Source organism: Condylostylus longicornis, unplaced genomic scaffold (assembly GCF_029603195.1).
Source record: "Condylostylus longicornis isolate FDR11 unplaced genomic scaffold, ASM2960319v2 ptg000049l, whole genome shotgun sequence".
Classification (NCBI taxonomy): Eukaryota; Metazoa; Arthropoda; class Insecta; order Diptera; family Dolichopodidae; genus Condylostylus; species Condylostylus longicornis.
Window position 1 is genome coordinate 5,191,106 of NW_026578018.1, and position 18,570 is coordinate 5,209,675.

Sequence of the window (18,570 nt, forward strand, 5' to 3'; positions counted from 1 at the left end):
AATATGTCTTTCGGCATCCGTCAGATTTTTCGAATATTGGAATCTTTTGAAATTTAAGCATTTGTTTCATTTTATTGCTTCTAAAGAAGAACATTTGGAATGAAAAAATAAAGTAACAAGACATAAAATAAATGAAATTTTCACTTAACCCGTAAGAAAAATACTTTATTATTTTAAAAATCATTCGGAATAAAAAGAATACTTTCCGAATATTTGGAATAAAATAAAATAACGGAGAGTAGAGTACATTTTCTGCAAATATGGAATAGATAAAAAAACAATTTTAGGATATTTCCGTCCTGAATGTTTGAAATTAATAAAGAAAAGGAACCATTGACCATACATAATATTGTGAATTAGAATGCAATTGTGAAGTTTCCATGGCAATTAAAAATGGCAGCACTGACCTTTTTAATACAAAAGTACGCTCAGCTGTTGAATGTTTTCATTTTGGCGGGTTTTATTATTATTTCTTTTCCGTTTTTTATTAATTTTGCGTGTAGTTTTTTCTCGTTTTTAAAAAATATTAAAATATTGTTAATACAAATTTGAACAAATGGTTATGGTTACAGCAAGATAAAATTATAGAAAATGAGTTATTATCCAAATTACTATTCGGTTGATGATATTTTAGTAACTCACGAAAGAGTGCCTTGTAATGTTAATACAAAACTTTTAAAAATGGGTAAGAAAGCATTAAATATATTTTTCAAGTTTAAGAAGTCTAAATTTTTGTTTTAAATTTTAGGATTTCTTGATCCAGGATCTGAAACTAGTGATTTAGAGCCAGGAAAAAGTGTTAATTTACCCTTATGGTATTTAAAAGAACTAAAACCAAATAATCCATATTTTAGGTAAATTCCATTATATTTTTTAAATTTTTGCGTGTACATTTGTATTAATAGAATCATAATATAAATACACGTAGTAGGCTCATAAGTAGTATGAAAAATACTCAAATTTATTTTTTTAATTACAAAAAAAAATTTTATGTTAGTGTTCAAGTACCAGAAATTTACAAAAACGTCCATAAAGCGGTGTGTGAAGCTGATGCTACAAATATAGAATTGGGAAAATTACATCAATATTTTTACGAATATGGGAGACATATAACACCTTATGATAGAAATCATATTGTCGGGAAAATTGTTTTCGAGAGTATGCGTCAAAGAGTTCAACATTTGTTGGAAATTTGTAAAAGCACAACAGTAGACGAAAAGCCTGAACTTAAATTAGAAACACTAGAAAATGGTTTATATGATCAAGGAGTTCGTACAAATACTATGGTGATACTATGATAAATTATTCATACAAATTAATATGTCTTTATTTTATGTTTAGTTTAAAGATTGGCTTCAATTCAAAACTTCTAGTATTTCTGCTAGCGGATTAGTACAAGAATATGCTAAAAAGAGAAAACGTGATGCTATGAGTGACAATGAAGATGAAGAAAATGGTGGGCCTGCGAAGCGACAAACAATTTAAAAGATGTCCTTAAAATGGAAAAGAAAATAGCATTTAGAAATAAAGTGAGTAACGAAATATATTTTCAATACAATTTATTTATACCTGTATATGTATACATATTTTGATTTATAAATTAAAAAACATAGAATTTGTAATAAGTTACACAAATCGTGTTGCGATTGCTAATATTTTTGTGTAATCAGCTCCTTTAACAACATTTTTTTCTTTCAAAATTTTTCTTAATGTAGTTGGTATAGGAACGTGTATTCTTGTGCCCAATGGAGTACCATTATCATCTATTAACACAACGTTATTGCTATCAAATTTTGGTCTTTTAGGTGCTTGGTTTTGTTTGCATCCTACTAAAATTCCTTTTTTCATTTGTCCTTTTATAGCCACAAGAACTTTGTCACCAACATGTCCAACACTTCGCTTATTATAAATGTGAATACATCGAGGAGGTTTACCTTCAGCCATTGCTGCTTTCCCAATTTCGCTGTTATCCACTACACGAAGCCGTGCTAGTTTTCTTATTTCACTACATGGGACAGAGGTGTGAAACTGCTTCGTTTGAATTCGTGAAAGATTAATCAAAGATTTAATAAAAGACATCATCTAACTTTTAAGAAACGTTTTTTCGTATGATTTTTAATTACATATGTATGTCTAATTTAAAATGAAGCTTTGATTATGTGTCTTTTGTATTTTTATAACGCGTTTTATTTCACATAAATAACAAAATTTGTAAATAATTTTATATAAGACAGTATTCGGCTTAAAAAGTAAATCCTTGTGTTAATCTGTCAAAATAATACTAAAAAGTAATGACATTTGTGATTTCAAAATTTGTGTTGACATGTTTTCCTTGTAAATTAGTAGTAAAATGAGGTAGTACATTGTAGTTGGAAATTTTTCCAAACGTGTTATAATCTTTGATCGTATAGATGTATTTGTATTAAATTCTCTTATAAGAAAAGTATTTTGATATATTTTGCATTACAAAACAAATATTTTTTTTTTTTAAAATTACAGTATTGTAGAAATCAGTTCGATTCTACAATACTCTAATTCAAAGCGTGTCAAAGGTAGAATTTTTAGAAGTAACATTATTAAAAATTTAATATTTTGGAATACAAATGTGAAGAATATGCAAAAAATGTAGTGTGTGAAAGATTTACAATTATATGCATGTAATGTATGGTCTCAAGCATCCTTTAAAATTCAAAGTTTAAGCCATGTTTTTGTTTTTTTTTTATAATAGTTTATTCTATAAAGGTAATGTATTTACTTATCTTTTAAACATTTTAATTATAATATCAGGAACCTTATTATGTAATTGGATTTTCGTATTCGGAAAAATTAATTTACCTTCTTATTTCTGCAAATATGAAAATCGAATTCCATAGCATGACCTTAATTCAACAGCTAAGTTCAGTATTTTGCCTTGACAATTTTTAAATTTAGCCTTGTTTAGTTTGATCGAATTGAATTCTGACACAAACATTTTATCCATTTGTTGAAAATAAGATGTTTTACTTTGTTTTATATAATCAGATCAACGTACGAGTACATACGTACACATGTATATTTTAAATTGCATAAAATTTTTTGTTGAACCAAAGTTTAAATATTATTAAAAGCTTGATTTGTTTATTTCTATGCTTTTCTAACTTGTCACTAATGTGGCATAAATAGGTGTGAAAATCGCATGAATATTCTATGGTCAAATTGCTAATTTCAAGATATACGGAAAGTTTTGCAAGTTTTTATTTAACATAATGATTGTAAAAATTGCTAAGTGTTGAATTCAATAGTTCCTCAATAATTGTAGACCAAAAAAGACAACAATAATGTAGGCAACTGAGATGTAATCTATAATTCTTTGCTCTAATATAAATGTGTATGACTGAAATAAATAAGAGACTTAAATGAAACAATAGAATTGGTAATTAAAATTTTTTAATATTTTTGTGTTCATTACTGTTTTTTTTTTTTATATCTCCTTTATATAAATTTTTTTCTCTCCTTTTTATAAATTTTTGTCCTTCAATAAAATAAAAATTTTTATAATTTTACTATTAAAATCTTTTTATCCCTTAATAATTATTTTTTTTAACTTTTAAATTTTTCGTTTTTTTTCCTACAAAAAAATATTTTCCATTTTTTTTAATGTACAATGATTTCTCTACATTTAAATATAATTTTAATCATTAATATAATTATAACTTAAATTTTTTTTTTAATTTATATTAATATAATTTATAAATCTATATATACATATTATGTATATGTATTTTAATAGTAATTGAATTTGAACATTAAACATAATAATACATTAAATTAAACACAACAACAATGTGCTTTAGTTTTACATTTTTTTTAATAATATTTAATTTAATAAAAAAGAAAATTTTTATAATTCTTAAAATTTAAAATTTTTAATATTCACAGTTATGGTTTTTCTTTGTTTTCATATAATTTTAAAATTTCATTTTTAAATAATTAATTTATTCTTGTAATATTTTAATTTTTTGTTATATTACAAATTCAATTCATGTTTAATTTAGAACTTAAATATAAAATATAAATAAAATCAATGAAATTTTAAAATTTTTCTCTTATTTTATTAATTTTTAAATTATTAATTTTTAATTCTTATGATTAAATAAGTTTTTGTTTTTAATTTTTTTTTTTTAGATCTTAAAAGTTTTTTTTTGTTAATTTAGTTCATTAATTTAGCGTTTTTGTACTCGATTTCTTGTTTGAACTGATTTTTTGTTAGGACACCAGGCACTATTACGTGAGGTTGATGAACGTTTTGTTGATATATAATTTGTTGTAGTGGTTTTTGGTGATGATGATAATGATGATGTTGTCGAACTAACTGAAGATATTGAATTATTTTGTTGATGTTGGATTTTATGATTTGAATTAGGATTATTTTGGAATCGATAATTTGTAGAAATTTTTGAATTTGAATTATTATTATTAAAATTATTACTACTACTTGTTATAACTGATGATGATGAATTATTATTATTATTATTACATATGTTTTTGTTTGCAGTATTATTTGTACATAAAGCTTTATTTAATTTCTGATTTGGTTTACAATTGTTGTTATTACTTATTGCTTGAATTATTCTACGAGATCTTTTTGACCAAACCGTCACCTTTTCGGTTGTTTGTATTAAATTTTCAGATGATTGAGATGGCTGTGAACTGTTACGAATACTATCATTATAATTGTTTTTATTATTATTATTAGCACGATTATTAATATTATGGTTAATATTAATGTTATTGTTATTATTATTATCGTTATTATTACTATTGCTGCTATTATTATTGGGCCGAGATCTTAATTTAGCTAAAATTATATTGGTATTATTTTTCGGAATTGAATTTGTAGAATCATGAACTATTTTTATAAACTCCTTTGTAACAATTGTTTTTGTTAAATTACTATTTGAAGGTTTGTTTTTATTTAAAATTTTTTTGGCTTTCATATCTTTGGATAATGAATTATTATTATTTCTTCGATTGTTATTATTAATAGTATTCTTTTTAATGGTATTGTAATTAATGTGAAGATTATTATTATTAGATGATCGTAATGATCTTCTAATATAATTTAATGTATTATTTTCATTTTCATTTTGTTTGTCAGGTGGAAATGATGTTTTACAATTTAATTTTAATATTTTCGTTTTTATATTATTTTTATTTAAATTATTATTAAATTTATTATTGTTCTTATCATTATTATTTTTTAATTTATTGTTTGTTATTGTTTTCAAATTAAATGTAGATTTTTCTAATTCCATTTCGTTGCTGTCAATAGAATCAAAATTTGTTGGTTCAATTTCAAGCTTTTCTAGTATAAAATTATTTGATGATGGTGACGGAATAGGTGAATTTATTTCAATATTACTTGATGATATTTCATTTATTTGTATACTTTCCTCTAGTAAATATTCCGTAGTTCGAGATGTGGAAGTTTCTATATCTTTCGAACTCGTTTCAATATTTTGATTACAACTTAAACTTTCAATATCTTCAATTTCTTCATCTAGAACTTCTGTTTCCATTTCTATGATTGGATTTAGACTAATGTCGTCACTTGATTCCACTGAAGTAAAATTATTTGATGTTATGTTTAAAATTTGATTTGCATGATTTGATAATTCGATATCTGAATTACTAATGTTTAAACTGTTACATTCTAAATTACTTTCAAAATTATTTGAGCTAATAAAATTACTTTTGCTATCATCATTATTTATTGAATAACTACTAGTAATACTATCATATTGGTTATAATTATTTATTTCTGTACTTAATTCAGTAAAAGTTGGGAATGTTTCAATACTAATATGTTTTTGTTTTTGACTGGTTTGTGGTTGTTGAAGTTCTTCATATAAGAAATGGTCATCGTTCTTGTTGTCAACATCGCTGCAGCTACTACTACTACTGTAAATGTCAATGCTATTGCCATCGCTACTATTACTATTGTTATCACCATAATTATCAATATCACCAATTTTATTACTACCATTTCTATCTTCATTATTACTATTTCTATTATTATTATTATTATCATTATTATCATTATGGTTTTTGCGACCGATATTGTTGTTAAATATGTTAGTGTCATTTAGTTTGTTATTAGAGTTATTATTATAAGAACAATTATCATTTGTGATATTATTGTTATTACAATAGGTATCGTTTTCTGTAATATCTTTGATATTGCCATTTATATAATTTTTATCTTTATTGTTATTATTCTTAGTATTGTTATTGTTATTATTACTATTATCTTTGTTGGTAATATTATTACTATTATAGGTACCATTATCATTATTTATATTAATATTGTTACTCTTATTATTATCATTATTGTTATAATTATTACAAGTATCATTGCCTCTGTCGTTCTTTATATTATTGCTATTGTTTTGGTAATTACTTCGCAATCTTTGTTCAACTCTTGTTTCCAGTTTAGTTAAACTGTAACCATCTTCACGTAACATACAAGCTTTTTGATATTGCTCTTGTTGTTCCTCATTACTACTATTTGGAGAATGATGAAATACTCGATCATGACCAGCTAAACCTGTTTCATTAAGACTTTTGTAGCTATGATGAAGTCCATCATAAAATTCTTCATCACCACTTGAATCACTATTACTGCTACAATTACTGTTGCTGCTGTTACTGTTATTACTACAACTACTACTGTTACTACTATTGCTACTGCTATTGTCACTTTCCAGACTTGATATTAAAAGTGAATTATACGATTCTGCAAAGCTATGACTATAATTTGAACTGTCGTTGTGGACTTCCACATTTGTTGTATGTTGGTGATTATCTATGGTTAAAGGATCAATAGTATTTAAACTTTGTTGGTGTGCTGTAATTGCGGTTTCATCTAGTTGATGTGTTAAATCAAAACTTGATTCCAGCGCTGATATATTTGCCGTCGACGCTATTACAGCTGTATTGTTATGCATTATAAATGAATCATCTTCTCCAATAGCATCACAACTTGATGTGTTATGATACTTAAAGGTTTGCACTGCACTGTTTTCTAAACCAATCGTACTTTCATAAAATGCATAACCACCTTCCATATTTTTGTCATAGCTTTCAGTGATAGTAAATAAACCGTTCATTGTATTAATATCCGGATTATCATTGTTATTTGATGTTGGTGAATATTGTAATGAGTTCATAGAATAGCAATCATTATTAACTTCATTACCATTAATTTCATGTCCGGACGAACTTAAAATATGTTCTCTGTCCATTATAGATGTAGAAGATGATGCTCCATACTGATCATAATAATAGTCTTGTTGATTTTCTGTATGACAACTTGATAGTACATCATTCGAATCCATCTCATTGTATCGATTATATATTACATGTTCAGGATTATATTCATTTTCCATTTCATATTTTAGTTCATATCTAGTTGTATTACTCCAACGATCAATAATACCATTATTATTACCAGTGACACTTTTCTTTGGTTGACCTGGTTGATCTAAGAATACTGTTATTACAGATGTGTTATCAGCTCTCATTCGCCTTACACTCCATCTTTCTAATGCTTTTTCTACTAAAAATTTACTTGGATTTGTCCATTCACTACTATTACCACCCATAAACATTAAACGTTCATTAACTATTTCTGCATCACGTGCCATATCAACAGCTTGATCTGGTGTTACTACGTTCCACAAACCATCAGTACCAAATACTAAACATCTAAAAAATTAGAAAGAAAAAATTTTAATTTTGGATTTTTTATAAATTATAATAAATGAAATTTTTACCTAAATGTTTTTGAATCAATTTTAATAACTCGGACATCTGGTTCCGGGCTAACAATAAATAAATTTAAAGCTGAATTATAACTCCATAAATCGCCTAAACTTCTAGCTACAGCAAGAAATGGAATTTCATCAAATGGTGTACTTCGACGTACTGGACCTTTATGACCTATTCTTGGACGATTCCATACCACTCTTGGCACTCCAGATTTTGTAACAACTTTACCGCCTGCATTAATAATTCGAGCTTTTTCTACATTACATTCTGGTTTATGATCTTGTGTTAATGGTTTCGCTTTCCAACATTTTTCTCCATCTTCTTGATATCCTAACACAATTCCAGAATCACCTACATGACCTATATAAATTTTTTTCCTAAAGATAAATGCAACACTTGCTGTTGTCCCAGCTGTACTAGGTAAGCCTGTAGCAGTTTTTGGCCATTTTTCTATAAAAAAAGAAGAAAAAGTAAATTCATTTCATTTTAATTTTGAACTTTTTATTTTTAAACTGATTAAAATATTATAAAATTAAGAACATAATCAATTATTTTACAAAGTAGTTTTTGAAAAAAAGTATTGGTTGTATAAGATTTCTCCCGATAAAATTTCGGTCTGACACAATGCGTTTTCAAAACAATTTGACAGATTGTAAAATTTATAAAATTATTGACATTAGTAATACAAAATATCGTTTTTACCATTCCGATAATTTTTAACAAAAAAATCTTTGAAATATTTGTCAGATCATATTTTTCATATTGATATTATAAAATATACACAAAACACTTTAGGTGTCAAGATATTTTCGGATAAACAAATTGATGTTGCAAAATAAAAAAATGTAAAATTAAAATTTTTTCTATCACATTTACAATTTTCAACAAAAAGAATATTAAAAATCTTAGTCCACGTTGAACTGAGTTTGTCATGTCATATTGAAGTTTACGTTCACATAAGGTAAAAGCTCGAATTTTTATTAACGTTAGTTAATATTTTGGGTAGGTTGTATACCTATTACATAATTAGATTTGTAATACTTGTGTTCAGATATCAGGGCTATAATTAATCAAAGTGTAGCATATTATTATCGTGGTTCATTAGGTAATCATAAAATAAATTTGAATTTAAAAAAAAATCTCTCCAAGGAAAATAAATTGATTAGTTGTGCAAATTTATTAAAATCGTATTTCCTTTTCAAAAAAAAAATTAATATTTGTGATTATTTAGAAATATGAATATTTAAAATATAGATAAAATCGTATGGGTATAGGTATATACACCTACACTAGTGAGAAAAATTCATATTATGAATTTCGGAAATTTGATTCTAATAAAATGCATTCCAATATTATACTTAAATAAAAACGAATTAAAAAAATGTAAACAAAATTTCGATTGTATATTGATGTAGATTTCGCGAATTGCAAATAATTAGTTTTACTTCTTATATACATATTGTAGAAAGCACATATAAATATTTTGATTATTTTGATAAAAAGAAAAATATTTCTCAGGTTTATACATACATATGTCCATGTACATGTGTTCATGCATAAATGGTGATTTTCTTTTTAATATTCTTCCTTTTTTTATGCAATGTAAAATTTGTTCACAGCACAACCACTTATTGTATATAAGCGAATATTTTATTTTATATACTTTTATATATTATTCTCATCAATCAATATCAATAATATAAATATTATTATTATCATCATCATCATCTTATAAACATGTGCGTTTTTCTTAAAAGTATATAAGAAGAAGTCAAAAAAAAAAATTATGTACATATTTATATATATATATATATATATATATATATTTTATATAAAAACACGAAAAAAAAATGACAATATAAACAAAACTCAATTTATTAGAAGAGTTCATGTAAGGGTATTGAAGCGAAATAATAACAAAAAAAAGAAACACTAAAAAAAAAATAAGAAAAACAAAACGAAATAAAATAACAAATTGTCAATTACCACACAAAATTTCAGTCAAACACTTACTATAAACAAATCTATAGATATACATGTGTATATATACTCATACTACCCATGTACAAGCCATTGCAATATACTAAAGTATAAAATAAAAACAATCTCCTTAAAAAATTTCTATTTTGATTGTTTTTCTTTTTCTTAATAAATAAGAAAATTTTATTAATGTTGATATCATTTTTGACATATTACACTTAAACTGTATGAATTGCATTACTGTTATTGCAAATTTAAAACTTACGAAAACTCATTCTTTAAAATGAATTGAAGTTAAAAGTAAAAAACAATTTAAATTGACAGACGAGATCAAATGAATATTGATTGGACATTATTGTAAAGGACAGTGAAAATATCATTAAATTATATTTAACATTTGAGAATCTCTGCATTTTTAACAGTTAAAATTTAATAAATTTAAATTGAGATTAATTCTGTTAACGGACTAATAAATTATTGGTTTTCGAAAATATTTCATTTTAAATACATGCATATGATTTTGTAATTTTAAATCTAATTAATATATTGTATAAAAAAAATATTAATTAAGTATTTTTTTTTCATTTTAGGTAAAAATCATCAGAAATCGCACTTATAAGAGAAATTAACAATATCAAAAGTATTTATTTTAGAAGAGAATGAATCAAATATTATAATGCAACTTAATCTTAATATACGTGCCTATAATGCTCAAACTGTTATGTCAAAATATTCCTTAATTCAACTATTTTTGAAATGACAAAAAAAAAACATTTTATTTTTTCAGTTATTAAACGTTAATTCACCATAATTTATCAAAACGAGAAGAAAAAAGAAAGAATAGAGAAAAGTAATGCTAATAAATAATATAAATAATGAAGGACAATTAACATTAATATTTAGTAACTGTAAATTCTGCAAAAAAGAAAAGAAAACCATGTCTAAGTTAGAGCAGTAACTAAAGAAGAAGAACGTAGCACCTTGTTTTAAGCCTTCTTTAAATGCTGCTTTCACAAAAAACTGATGAATTTAAAATAACTTCAAGCAAATAACGTCTTGTTTTACTAACAAACAGTTTCAGGTGAATAAAACTAATGTCAGCAATCAACATTCAAGAATGTAGTAAAATATCAAGTAATACATCAGAACTTTATGTGTGCCCTTATTATTTTGGCACTCATTAAAAATTTCAAACGATTTCAAATTTATCTTGCTTCTAACTGTTCAGAAATGGGCCTCAACAAAGTTGAAACAGCTTATATTACCAACAAGTAGTTTCAAATGAATAAAATTAATATCAGCAATCAATATACGAGAATGCAGCAAAATATCAAGTACTGCAACACAACTTTATGTTTGCTCTTATTAAGGTGGCACACATTAAAAATTTCAACCGATCTCAAATTTATATTGCTCTTAACTGTTCAGAAAAAAGCCTCAACAAATTTGAAACAACCTATATTACCCACAAGTAGGTGTCCAGATGAATAAAATTAATATCAGCAAACAACAACATGCAAGAATGCGGCAAAATATCAAATCCTACAACACAACTTTATCTTTATAAATATGCAATTAATAAATTTTATCGAATAGAATGGAAAAGTGTACTTAAGGGAATATTTTACAAATTCAATTACAACCAATATAATCGGAACTCTGCATTTTTGGATTATCTGTTCTTTAGAAAGTATTTCATTTACAAATATATAGAAGAAAAGATTATCCATTGAATTGAATATTACACCAAGAAAACCGACAGCACAAAATTGGTTTTGATAATTAAATTGTATTTTTTATTTCTTATAAAAAAATATTATCATCTATTTTAAATTGAAAGCTAAAATTTAAAAGACTAAACAGGTATGGTATTTAAACTTAGTCATAAATTTTTTATTTAATAAAGTTATTAAAATTCTTTTTAGGGTTTTAAAAATAATGTAACGTAAAATTGAAAGAATATTGCTTTTAAGGATATTGATACCTAGAATTAACTGTACCGATATAATAATTACGGATATTGTATATAATTTTTGCTGATTGTATAAGTTCAGAGTTATGTCAATTTATCAGCATTCTAATAAAAATATACTATAAAGGTAAGTTAAACAGAATATCATTTTTAAAAATTAAAGAAAAAACAAAAATTATAATATTTCTTGCGGATATAATAAATTAATACACTTTAAACAATGTTCCGCATATGAACTTAATTTTATTAGATTCTATACACATAATATGTAAATTAATCATTTAATTAATTTGATTTTTTTTATAAAAATAATCTATATAGCGACAATATTATTTGGTAGCAAAAAAAATATAATTTTCTCTTTAATGTATCTATAATATTTTTCGTAATTTCTATTGGTACGGATTTCCTAAAAGTCTTATTTGTGTGTTTACTCGTATTAAAAAAATATATCTTCAACATAAAAATATAATTTGGCAACATTGTATTACATTCAGTATTAAATATCTTATAATACTTTTCCCAACGATATACAGAAAAATATTACTCACACACTAGAAATGTATATAGTAAAAATGTTTTAAAAAAGTTCAGAAAAAGCTCAAGTTAAAGCTATTTTGTAAATTATGAAAAATATCGATAATTTAATTTTAAAATTTAATTAAATATTTAATTTTTATACAATCGTAAACTATTTAGTTCTTCAAATATTAGAATTTTTATTAAAATAAATTTATATATATTTAAAATTAAATATTTTATAGTATAACTGAAATTTATATATTATAGTTCTCTCAAAATTATGAGAAATATTTATAGAAAATTTATATTAATTTTTAATTTTACCTAATATTTTATCCGTTTTAATATTTTCAATTTAATATTAATATAATACTAATAAAATATTAGAATTAAATAAATTTTTCTTAATAAAAATTTTATTATTAATATACCTAAATATTTTAATTAATTAAATTAATATAATAATTATAATAAATTAACAAATTCATTAAATATTAAATTATCTTAACATTATTTAATATTTAATTATTTCAAAAAAAAAATTATAAGTATTATAAAAATATATAGTAGGTATAAAATATTTTTATTCAAATGAAGTTATTTAAAAAGAGTTTCTTTTTATATAATAAAAAAAAAAAAAAATCTTCTGTTCCCATTATTTCATTTTTAATATTGCGACGTAAAAAATCTAATTTATATTGGCATAACGTATATCTGGTTGAAGTATAAAAGTTTTTTTTTCGTTCTAATTTTTTTTCTCTAATCATATAACAGTGTATTTAAAACTGTAAAAGTATATTTTGAAGGATGGGATAATGTAGATGCAGATATATGTTTTATATATATATTTGTGTGTATGCAGTATAATATATATTAGGCGAGCATATATAGTTATCTCTTTCTAGCTTAATTAAGATAATATTGAATAGAAAATTGTGGTTATTTCTTTTGCTTGTATCTACTTAATTAAATTTTTATATAGGTTCAATTTTTTTTTTTTAAATAAAAAATTTTATGGATATAGAAAAATTATTTATACTAATTTTTTTTTTCATTATACAATATTTTAATTATAATATAATGAAATATGTATGTATATAAATACCTTGTTCACGCCACATAGCATAATGTGTTGATATATAACCTTCACGTATTGCTCTTAATACATCTGAATCATATTTTGACCAAAATAATTTATTATTAACAATTTCACGTAATAAATGATCTTTAGCAAATTTAGCTGCTTCACAGCCACCATGTCCATCAAAAATACCAAAATATGCATATTCAACATTATTTTTTTCAATTTCAGATGCTTGATATGCAACTGAAAAATAATCTTCCATATATTTTCGACCACCTTGATTACTGTGACCAGTTACTCTTAAATTAATACCAAGTGACATTTTGATAAATAATGTTTGTGTATATATATCAAAAATTTTATTATTATTATTATTATTTTTCTTATTATATTATTCTAATTTTGACAGTTGTGTGTTATGATAAGTGTTTATATATAATAATTATTTTGTTCTTATTTTTATATTGTTTTTCTTTTTTTTTTTAACTTATATATAAAATAAAATGTGTATTTTATATATAATATGATTCTCCTAAATTTTTTTTCTTTTTTGATTTAATGTAAATTTTCAATTAATTTTTATATTTTAAAGTTATTCATAATTGTAAAAATTTATTTTAGTTCATTTTGTTTTTTTTTCTTTAAATTTTTTTGGAATTTCATTTATTAAAATTAAATTTATTTTTATAGTTTTTCTTATATATACATAGATTTTATTTATACTAAAACTTTATAGGTATATCATTATTTAATTATTCTCCTTTTTTGTATGTATATTACAATATACAAAAATTGAATTTTTGTTGTAATATAAGTAAATTTTTATTTGGAATAAATTTATAATATGTCGACATTTTTAACATATTTTTCTTTACTTTTTTATAATATTAATTTTCAAGTTTTTTTTTTTGTTCTTCTCTCTTTAACTTTTTTATAAATAATATATATTTATTTTTTTTTTTTTAAAATTGAATTAAAGTTTCTGCCTCTAAATTGACTGACTGACTGACTGCTTCTTTTAATATACCGAATTGGTTGAGTAACCTTTTTTTTCTGTGTTTCTTTATAATATAACACAAAAAAGCAGAAAAAACAGTAAAATAAAGCAAAAAAAGAAATAAAAATTTCCACTACATTCACATTCAGTTTTTATATACAAGAAAATTATTGTATTTTTTTTGTCTTTTTGTTGTTTTTATATTTAAAGTGAATTTTATACACTCATATAAATAATTTTATTTTTTTTTATATATGTACGAGAATTATAGATTTAGTTTAGTATATAAATATTTTTTTTATATAAATTATACATATATGAATATATATTTATATATATTTATTACTTTAATATTAATTAAATTAATTAAATTTTATGTTTTTTTGACATTAAAAATAATTTTCATACATACAATGTTTTTATATTTTATTTTTGAAGTTTAGTTAGTAGATTTTGACATTTAAATATTTTGCGCCTTTTGCTCTATTCACTGATTTTATTTTAATAATGTTATATATACTTATATATATACATATGTATATAATTATATGTCAATATTACAGTATTAAATTCTGTTATATACCAAAAGTCTTATTTATTTTATTTTTTTATTTTTAAGAATTTTTTTTCTTTTTTGATTTATTTATTTTTCAAATAGAAAATTTAACTCCCAGTTGTATAGTTTTTTTTGAAATTCAAAATTTTGAAGCAAAATTTTTTTTGAAGATAGTTTTTATTTCTCAGAAATTATTTAATAATATCACATTTTTTTTTAAATTATATTAAATTTAGTTCATATATTTTTTTATACTATTTAAATAAATTTTTAATTTAAATATTAATTTATTATTATAATAGGGTTAGTTAGGTTGCGTCAATATATTTTTTTCAATAACATTCCAATATTTTTAATGTTTTAAAAAGAAATTCTCCAAGGTATATTTTTATAATTTTTTTAAATGTAATAAATAAAATATTAATAATTTTTCTTTATTTTCAACTATTAAAATAATATATTTATTTTATTTCTCTTCAATATTCATCAACAAATTTTATAATAATAGTTTAAATTAACAGATTAATTATACTGTTTTAGTATTTTTTTTTTTTATAAATCATGAAATAAAAAAATTTTGTTTTTAATAAGAAAACGGAATATACAAATATTTAATTTATTTTTTCTCTTAATATTTTTCTTCAAAGAATTTTATTTGTTTTATAAAATATTTTACACAATATTTAAAAATTTTATTTTTGAAATTTTGTTACAACTTAGATGTTTTCACAAGCGCCCAATATTCCCGACTAGTTTTGTTTTGTGCTAAACACGAAAATAAATTTTTGTTCGTATCGTCGGCCTCGAAAACTGAATTGGATGAAAACTCTAACCAACAAAGTGTATTGTATATAAAAAAAAAAATTTATATATACTCAAAGTATATTGTGTATCTTGAACAAAAATGTGTATATACAACAGATATTTTATACTATACACAATTATTTATTATACACTACATGGTATATAATAAAAATAATGTGAGAAAGAAAGAAAGAAAATACAAAAAAAAGGAAAGAAAGAAAGAAAGAGAAATACAAAATAAAAATCTATATTGCTTGGTTTTTTGCTTTACTTTTATACTACAGTATAATATTTTAACTATATAAATAGAGTATACTGTTTAATACCAAAGTACAGAGTGTTTATTATTAAGAGCTTATACGAAACAATATATAGAAATACTAATAGAATGTTATATTTTGTGTATATGTGATATGATTGTATTTACAGATATGTATAATAATTATATTAATATTATTGTTGCTGTTAGTATTATATTGTTCCGTTTCTCTAAATTTATAATACTTATAAACATTATTGTATGTACCTACATTATGTTGTTGATTGCCTTTTTGTTCGATTCGTTCGTTCTTAAAAACTCTGTATGGTATAGTACATACGAGTATAACGAATATAATAATATTATAGATAAAATTTTTGCTTTGTAAAAAGACACTTTACGTTATATACAAAAATCAAGCAAATGAAAAAAAAACAACGTCCCATGCAAGGTATTATAAATGTTATAATGTTATAAACATATAAAAATATTGATTGTATTCATATATTTCAGTATAAATTGTGGTATTAAGGTCTCATACATTTTATTTCTGTACATAAAAATTGGATTTTATTTTATCTGGCCTGCCTGTCTCTATACTCAGTTTGACTCTTGTGAATATATTTTTTTTTCTATACACAAAGTTTTTTCTTTGAACGAATAAAAATTTTTTTCAATATTATTGCTGATGTTGTTTCTGTTATATTATAAAAAATGTTGAATGTTATATTTATATATTATGCTATATTTACATATACATACATGTTCATATCAAGGTATGTAAATATGTTAATATTAATATTTCAGTCTTCTATAAAGTACTAAAATTGATCTGTTGTACACTGAGTATATTTTTTGTAGAGTGTAGTACTTGGTGTGTTGGTTGTTTGCCTTATTATAAAAATATTTTAATTTTTCGTTTTTTTCTTTTTTAAATATATTTCTCATATACAAAAAAAAAAGAAGAAAAAAAAATAATCGGTCGACCTACACAGTATCGTAGTGAGTCGAGAGTCATTTTTAGTATTATGTACTACATACGATATTTTGAGATTTTTTAAGTTATACAAGAAAAAAATATTTTTCAACTGAATAGCAAAGCAAGCAAAACGAATGAAAAACATGTACAAAGTGCTGGTTTTGCCCTGGGTTTTTTTTTTCATTTTTTATTTTATTTCTTTCTACATTTTATATTAGTTTGAAATTTATATAGAGGTTATTACGGAATTGAAATACAAATTAAATATTTTATACAGGGTGATTATATTCTTAATTAATATAGAAGATTGTTTTAATCTATTATAAAGTAATATTTGTTCCTAATTAATAAATATAAAATTTTCATAAATCACAATCTTGTAAAGCAAATTAAAAAAAAATATAAAATTATTACAGATTTTTTTCTTAATCCAGACAAAAAATACGAGTATTATTCCTTTTATTTTGTACTGTTTAACTTTGTAATAGCTTTACATTTTATTTTACACCCTTTTAACCATAAATATTGAATTCAAGCAAAGAGATAAAGGATTTGTAGCAAAGAGGGTCCTTAAACACCGAACGTCTACTTAATTAATTTAACTTATTTTTAGTGAGTTTATTATACTAATTTATATCTCATAATTTTCTTATATGAATAGTTATTTTCATTATGGGTAATTTACTCCAAATGCATTATAAAAATTTTTTTCGGAATAATTATCTCAAAAATGGAATATATATATCGAAAAGTTTTAAATTTTTGTCAAAAAAATCTATTCGATAGTTAAAATTATTACCGTATATTGAACAATCATTGTACTGTACATTGAAAACAGAATAGGAGCGATTTTCCGCGGCAAAATATCAGAATTTATGTATAGAATGCACATATTTTTAATGGGGCTACCCAGAATCAAGAAAAATTACGGCCGCAAATTTCCCCACCGGCGGTGAATTAGTCTAATTTCCTATTTTACCGATGGAGTGATCTTTGATTTTACCGTTGAAATACTGTTCAATTGATTTTGCCATTCAATTCTTGTTCTGGGTTAACGGACAATTTTCGTTGTCGCTTACCGCTTTGATTCTGTTTTCACAGTTACTCTGTAAATGAACGTCAATAAATTTTTAATAATTCTACATCATAAAAATAGTTGAAAAATAAATTAACTTTTTCAAAATTTTTTATTATTGATAGATAAATTACTGGTTTTGAATAATTAATTCAAAAATTTTTGTAAAATTATTAATTTATAGAAACCTTAGGTCTCTAGAATTTGTGCGAACCTTACGCAACAAAATCTTAAATCAGTAAAATTTAATTTAAATTATAAAAAAAACCCTTTGTTTTATTCAAATATTAATTTATTTTTATGCCAGTTTAAGAGATTTATTAGCTAGTTAAGTTGTGATTAAAATTAGATATACAAATATAATTTTAAATCAAAAATTTTAGTAATGAGTCAATAACACGAAAAACTCTAAATCAAATTTTTTATTTCGAACTATAAGCGTTTATTTTTTCATTCATTATCAATTTGTTTCGGAAATATGTAAATCAACCTATTTAACAAATTATTGATTATAAATGTTTTTATCATTTCTT

General features: G+C 22.8%; 3 protein-coding genes across 5 annotated transcripts; 1 reads left to right on the forward strand and 2 right to left on the reverse strand.

The window, feature by feature from the left end:
• The first annotated feature begins 463 nt into the window (after nt 1–463).
• On the forward strand, nt 464–10,584 carry LOC129611279 (DNA replication complex GINS protein PSF3). 3 transcript variants are annotated; one of them, XM_055524339.1, is made up of 5 exons: nt 464–685; nt 749–854; nt 998–1,286; nt 1,342–1,529; nt 10,380–10,584. In XM_055524339.1, exons 1-4 carry the CDS (start codon nt 592–594, stop codon nt 1,483–1,485), a joined length of 633 nt encoding a protein of 210 aa, XP_055380314.1. In that variant the 5' UTR covers nt 464–591; the 3' UTR covers nt 1,486–1,529; nt 10,380–10,584. The 3 variants fall into 3 exon arrangements, with proteins under 3 accessions (XP_055380314.1, XP_055380316.1, XP_055380315.1); XM_055524341.1 differs by lacking the exon at nt 10,380–10,584 and adding an exon at nt 3,163–3,644; XM_055524340.1 differs by lacking the exon at nt 10,380–10,584 and adding an exon at nt 1,863–1,991.
• On the reverse strand, nt 1,518–7,084 carry LOC129611473 (probable cyclin-dependent serine/threonine-protein kinase DDB_G0292550). The gene is given in 8 exon segments (XM_055524651.1): nt 1,518–2,082; nt 4,218–4,351; nt 4,547–4,701; nt 4,822–5,091; nt 5,341–5,692; nt 5,765–6,241; nt 6,386–6,970; nt 7,039–7,084. Coding segments are annotated over 8 exon segments (2,475 nt in total). The 3' UTR covers nt 1,518–1,626.
• On the reverse strand, nt 7,114–13,689 carry LOC129611474 (protein phosphatase 1D). Its single transcript, XM_055524652.1, has 5 exons — nt 13,644–13,689; nt 13,389–13,526; nt 7,897–8,259; nt 7,230–7,738; nt 7,114–7,119 (listed from the first exon to the last, which is right to left on the reverse strand). Exons 1-5 carry the CDS (start codon nt 13,687–13,689, stop codon nt 7,114–7,116), a joined length of 1,062 nt encoding a protein of 353 aa, XP_055380627.1.
• Between the last annotated feature and the right edge of the window lie 4,881 nt (nt 13,690–18,570).

Bases quoted from the DNA above. Each gene is read 5' to 3' on its own strand.
- LOC129611279 (XM_055524339.1), top strand. From the start codon at position 592: ATGAGTTATTATCCAAATTACTATTCGGTTGATGATATTTTAGTAACT. The intron at 686-748 runs GTAAGAAAGCAT...TTTAAATTTTAG, and splicing joins TACAAAACTTTTAAAAATGG to GATTTCTTGATCCAGGATCT. The intron at 1,287-1,341 runs GTGATACTATGA...TTTTATGTTTAG, and splicing joins GAGTTCGTACAAATACTATG to TTTAAAGATTGGCTTCAATT.
- LOC129611474 (XM_055524652.1), bottom strand. From the start codon at position 13,689: ATGTCACTTGGTATTAATTTAAGAGTAACTGGTCACAGTAATCAAG. The intron at 13,527-13,643 runs GTGGTCGAAAAT...GTGGCTGTGAAG, and splicing joins AACTGGTCACAGTAATCAAG to CAGCTAAATTTGCTAAAGAT. The intron at 7,739-7,896 runs GTTATAATTCAG...TTAGATGTTTAG, and splicing joins AAGTTTAGGCGATTTATGGA to TATTTGGTACTGATGGTTTG.